The sequence below is a fragment of the Oncorhynchus keta genome, chromosome 10 (assembly GCF_023373465.1).
Source record: "Oncorhynchus keta strain PuntledgeMale-10-30-2019 chromosome 10, Oket_V2, whole genome shotgun sequence".
Taxonomy (NCBI): Eukaryota; Metazoa; Chordata; class Actinopteri; order Salmoniformes; family Salmonidae; genus Oncorhynchus; species Oncorhynchus keta.
This window is the reverse complement of record NC_068430.1, coordinates 36,704,797-36,710,796: the sequence shown is the minus strand read 5'-3', so window position 1 is coordinate 36,710,796 and position 6,000 is coordinate 36,704,797. Positions and strand designations below refer to the sequence as shown.

The 6,000-nt window shown below is 43.2% G+C and overlaps 1 protein-coding gene across 3 annotated transcripts in view; it reads left to right on the top strand.

Annotated features, from left to right (window-relative positions):
• Nucleotides 1-1,662: 1,662 nt before the first annotated feature.
• The window catches only part of LOC118388620 (SLIT-ROBO Rho GTPase-activating protein 3), a 124,302-nt gene continuing 119,964 nt past the window's right edge, over nucleotides 1,663-6,000 (top strand). For 2 of the 3 annotated variants that reach the window (XM_035777863.1, XM_035777862.1), the window contains exon 1: nucleotides 1,663-2,206. In XM_035777863.1, coding sequence (XP_035633756.1) covers nucleotides 2,140-2,206 — 67 coding nt within the window. In that variant the 5' untranslated portion in view covers nucleotides 1,663-2,139. Of the gene's footprint in view, nucleotides 2,207-2,534; nucleotides 2,585-6,000 lie in introns of those variants that run through there. The other variant, XM_052526949.1, reaches the window with a different exon arrangement.

Here is a 6,000-nt window from a genome sequence, read left to right as displayed (position 1 = left end):
GCTGACAAACGGGCAAGTGTCTTCACTGACATTTTCAATCTCTCCCTGTCTGAGTCTGTAATACCAACATGTTTCAAGCAGACCACCAGAGTCCCTATGCCAAAGAATCCTAAGGTAACCTGCCTAAATGACTACCGACACGTAGCACTCATGTCTGTAGCTATGAAGTGCATTGAAAGGCTGGTCATAGCTCACATCAACACCAGAAACCCTAGACCCACTCCAATTTGCATACCGCCCCAACAGATCCACAGATGATGTAATCTCTATTGCACTCCACACTGCCCTTTCCCACCTGGATAAAAGGAACACCTATGTGAGAATGATATTCATTGACTACAGCTCAGCATTCAACACCATAGTGCCCTCAAACCTCATCACTAAGCTAAGGACCCTGGGACTAAACACCTCCCTCTGAAACTGGATCCTGGACTTCCTGATGGGCCACCCCCAGGTGGTAAGGGTAGGTAACAACACATCAGCCATGCTGATCTTCAACACGGTGGCCCCTCAGGGGTGCGTGCTCAGTCCCCTCCTCTTCACTCATGACTGCATGGCCAGGCACGACTTAAGTTTGTCAATGACACAACATGGTAGGCCTGATCACAGACAACAACGAGACAGCCTATAGGGAGGAGGTCAGAGACTTGGCCGTGTTGTGCCAGGACAACAACCTCTTCCCTCAATGTGATCAAGACAAAGGAGATGATTGTGGATTACAGGAAAAGGAAGACCGAGCACGCCCCCATTCTCATAGACGGGGCTGCAGTGGAGCAGGTTGAGAGGTCCAAGTTCCTTGGTGTCCACATCACCAACACACGAGCATGGTCCAAGCACACCATGACAATCGTGCAGAGGGTACGACAACACCTATTCTCCCTTAGGAGAAGATTTGGCATTGGTCCTCAAAGGTTCTATTGCTGCACCATTGAGAGCATGACTGGTTGCATCACTACCTGGTATGGCAACTGCTCGGACTCTGACCGCACTATGGCACTACAAAGGGTAGTGTGTATGGCCCAGTACATCACTGGGGCCAATCTTCCTCCCATCCAGGACCTCTATACCATGCGGTGTCAGAGGAAGGCCCTAAAAATTGTCAAAGACTCCAGCCATTCTAGTCATAGACTGTTCTCTCTGCTACTGCACGGCAAGCGATACCGGAGCACCAAGTCTAGGTCCAAGAGGCTTCTCAATAGCTTCTATTCCAAAGCCACAAGACTCTTGAACAATAATCAAACGGCTACCCAAACTATTTGCACTGCCCCCCCCTTTGCGCTGCTGCATACTCTCTGCTTATTATCTAATAACTCTACCTACATATTACCTCAATTACCTCGACTAACCGGTGCCCCTGCACAATACTGCTGCTATTTAAGTATTTGTTAATTTTATTTCTTATTTCTTTGGGTATGTTTCTTAAAACTGCATTGTTGGTTAAGGGCTTGTAAGTAAGCATTTCACTGTAAGGTCTACCTACACCTGTTGTATTCGGCCATGTGACAAATAAAATTTGATATGATTTATGACGAAATAAGAAATCATATCAAATTAAAGAAAAAAGCTGCCAAACAGATACCACATTTCTTGCAACAAAATGTGTGAGTGAGTGAGAGTAAGAGAGAGAGTTCTACAACGGGAGGAGACTCGCGTGACGTTCGACTCAATTCATCTGTCCCTGCAGCGCAAATTCTCGGAGCGCACAGCTAATCAAAGACTGGTCCACTGCGAACGCACAAATATTCATTTTTGGGCACTCTAGAAATAAAGAAATCATCGAAATGGGTGAACGCCCAGCCTACATCCACGATCATTCTATTTCCATTATTTTCTTGCTTTGAGTAGAAGGGTTTTGTTTTTCTCCGCTGCAGCTTTTGCATTGGATGGCATGCTTTATCAAGAAAAGCGTAGTACTTCTCTTCAATATAAAATAGACATAGCCCTCTGCAGGTGAGCATTAGGGAGCTCACTATAGAATTTCCCGTTTCATTTCTTCATTAAGTGATTACCATTACTTAAAACTTGAGTTTACATTTTTTTGCATTGAGCTAATCGGACACAAAGAGCAGAGGACGGAGAACAACACTGCTGGAGTCGAGAATCATCACAGAGGACCTCTTGCGCAAGCCCCCAAGAAAAATGTCATCTCAAACCAGAGTCAAGAAGGACAAGGAGATCATAGGAGAATATGAAACGCAAGTCAAAGGTGGGTAATAAAGGATATGCAAATTCAGAAATGTTTTGACCTTGTGGAACTGCATCAATAGCCCTGCAAGCTAAATGACACGAGACAGAATTGGGGAAGCATAGGCTGGAGTTTCATCATTACATTTCAACGACTCATAAGTACATCGACGTTTAGCTTTTGTGCCTGCTTGGTCCCCTTACCAGTGCTGAGGACTCGTCAAGTAGTATACATAACATCACTGTGGTTTGGTCACCTTTTCATCAGCATCCCTATCTTTGCATATAATTATATTGTACCCAGCCTTCAGGTGACAGGTTATCTGTCAATTCACTTCTGTAGGCCCATTGATGAGGCTGCTGGACACGTGTTTGAGAGACCACGAACGTTCGAAAACAGGTATCATATTACTGAGGTCAATTCTTATATTCACCCTAGAAGACGCCAGGGTAATAGACAAGGTTTAGAAACTCTGAGTCGGTCATGGGCTTTTCAGTCTGGTTCGATTTAGGGTCAGTGTGTTTGAAAGGCTGCACGCTTTGTTGCTGGGTAGAACGATCTGTGTACTGCCATGGTCCCTTGGGGGGGGCTCCGATAATTGCGCTCCTTTGTTTACATTTATTGAGCCTTTGAGTTCAGCCACACCACATTGCCTCTATATTAATGTCACTGGAGAAGCTAATAGCATCAATTTATATTGGTTATCAATTATATTTGAATACATTGTCTAAGTGCAACATCACTACAGTCCCTGGTTCGAATCCAGGCTGTATCACATCTGGCCATGATTGGGAGTTCCATTTTTTAATTTTTAATTGGACCTTTATTTAACTAGGCAAGTCAGTTAAGAACAAATTCTTATTTTCAATGATGGCCTAGGAACAGTGGGTTAACTGCCTGTTCAGGGGCAGAACGACAGAATTGTACCTTGTCAGCTCAGGGATTTGAACTTGCAACCTTCCGGTTACTAGTCCAACGCTCTAACCACTAGGCTACCCTGCCGCCCATAGGGCGTTGCACAATTGGCCCAGTGTTGGCTGGGTTAGCTAAGAATTTGCCTAGTTAAATAAAGGTTAAATAAAAAAATTAACTACAGCAAGGGGGCTCTGGTGGCATTCTCTCTCTGTCTGTCTCCTCTCTCTGTCAGGAAGAATATCCTGTAGGACAGGGATCATCAACTAGATTCAGCCGCTGGCCAATTTGTATTTTTGAGCGGATGGCAGAACATAATTACAAATAATTTGTAGACTGCAAATTGACCTCAAGAAGCCCAAACATACATAATATTTGACTAAAACATAATCATTTCAAAACTTGCCTACATTTGCATATTATCACATACACTGAGTGTACAAAACATTAGGAACACCTGCTTCTTCCATGACAGATTGACTAGGTGAATCCAGGTGGAAGCTATGATTCCTTATTGATGTCAGCTGTTAAATCCATTTCAATCAATGTAGATGAAGGGGAGGAGACGGGTTAAAGAAGGATTTTTAAGCCTTCAGACAATTGAGTATTGTGTATGTGTGCCATTCAGAGGGTGAATGGGCCAGACAAAATATGTAAGTGCCTTTTGAACAGGGTATGGTAGTAGGTGCCAGGGGCACTGGTTTGAGCGTGTCAAGAACTGCAGCGCTGCTGGATTTTTCATACTCAACAGTTTCCCATATGTATCCGAATGGCCCACCACCCAAAGGACATCCAGCCAACTTGACACAACTGTGGAAAGCATTGGAGTCAACATGGACCAGCATCCCTGTGGAACGCTGTCGACAGCTTGTAGAGGTCATGCCCCAATGAATTGAGGCTGTTCTGAGGGAAAAAGGTGGTGCAACTTAATATTAGGAAGGTTTTTAATGTTTTATACACACAATGGGAACATCTCTATGAATGGGAATACTTTGAAACAGATTTCCAAAATTAATATCACTTGGAGCTGATTTGCTGGTGTTTTTACAGTCTTATGTCCCCCCCAATTTGTATTTTAAATTTTTTAACAGAAAACTTACCTGCAGGCTGCCAGTTGGGGATCCCTGCCCTACAGTATGTGTGTTTTCTGCCTGGCTGATGTTTACGAAGTGACAGTGCACCCTCAGAGCGTCAAGGTAGTGTTTGTGTGTGTGCGTGAGAAAGAGAGAGTGAGGCAGAGGGGAGGACGGTCTGTGCTGTCTGTGCTGCGACTGAACAACATGGCAGGTCCTGTGGGGTCTGTATCCAGGCTTACGTGGCTTCTGCTCTGAAAGAGGTTTTACCCTCATAGGACATCTAACACTATCTCCCCAGAGTCCAGACAGGTGACACTAACATAGATTTACTTTATTTGACTGATTGTCTTACCTTGGGCCAGACAGTGTCAAGGCCTGGTGACAATAGCTGGTCATATTAGCCTTCCACTCACAGTTATTGTCTGTGATAAATGAGAAAGAATACAGTATACTCTCACTGTTTACACCCTTTAATAGTGTGGATGATCACACTTTCGCCTGCCTTCTAGCCTTCTGTTGCCTGGACCTGCCTCACTGCACTTTTTTATGGTGCCTTTGGAAAGTATTCACACCCATTTACTTTTTAAAAATGTTGTTACGTTAGTTTTATTCTAAAATGGATTCACCCCCCTCAAATCTACACACAATACCAGATAAAGACAAAGAAAAAATGTTTTTTAGAAATGTTTGCTAATTTATAAAAAGTAAAAAAAAAAAAAAACTGAAATATGACATTTACATAAGTATTCAGACCCCACAGAGGAACTCTACAGCTCTGTCAGTGACCATTGGGTTCTTGGTCACCTCCCTGACCAAGGCCCTTCTCCCCGATTGCTCAGTTTGGCCGGGTGGCCAGCTCTAGGACGAGTCTTGGTGGTTCCAAACTTCTTCCATTTAATAATGATGGAGGCGACTGTGTTCTTGGCAACCTTCTCGACACAATCCTGTCTCACAGCTCTACGGACAGTTCCTTCAACCTCTTGGCTTGGTTTCTGCTCTGACATGCACTGTCAACTGTGGGACCTTATGTAGACATGTGTGTGCCTTTCCGAATCATGTCCAATCAATTGAATTTACCACGGGTGGACTCCAATCAAGTTGTAGAAATATCTCAAGGATTATCAATGGAAACAGGATACACCTGAGCTCAATTTCGAGTCTCATAGCGAAGGGTCTGAATACTTATGTAAATAAGTTATTTCTGTTTTTTATTTGTAATACATTTGCAAACATTTCTAAAAACACGTTTATACTTTGTCATTATTGGGTATTGTGGGTAGATTGCTGAAGATTTTTAAAAATGTAATCTATTTTTGAATAAGGCTGTAATGTAACAAAATGTGGGAAAAGTCCAGGGGTCTAAATACTTTCCGAAGGCGCTGTAAGTACATAGTTCTGTTTCATTGATTTCAAAGTCTGAGACTATGGATCTAATAATGGATCACAGACTGAGAGATTCGATTGGTATTTTAGGCCTGAGGTAAAGGCTTTCAGGGAATTCTGTCAGGGTTGCGGCTGGGGATTTGTAGTTTATTATTGTCAACTGTGTTAATCTGTTATTCACCATGTTTATCACTGGGCTTGGCGAGACATGTTTTCAAAATGATATCAATGATGCAATTTCATCCAGTGCTATCCTAGATAATCCAGCCCGTGCTGCTGTCACTGTGTTCCTATGCATCTCAGGGTAGTGGCCGTGGGGTGAAATACAAAGGAGGCAAATAAGAGATTGAGCTGGATCATTGAGAATAATACTGTGAATTGTCTTCTAATACTGTAAGAATGGGAATACAGGGAATATTTTAGCATGCTAGAGAAGCCTGAACT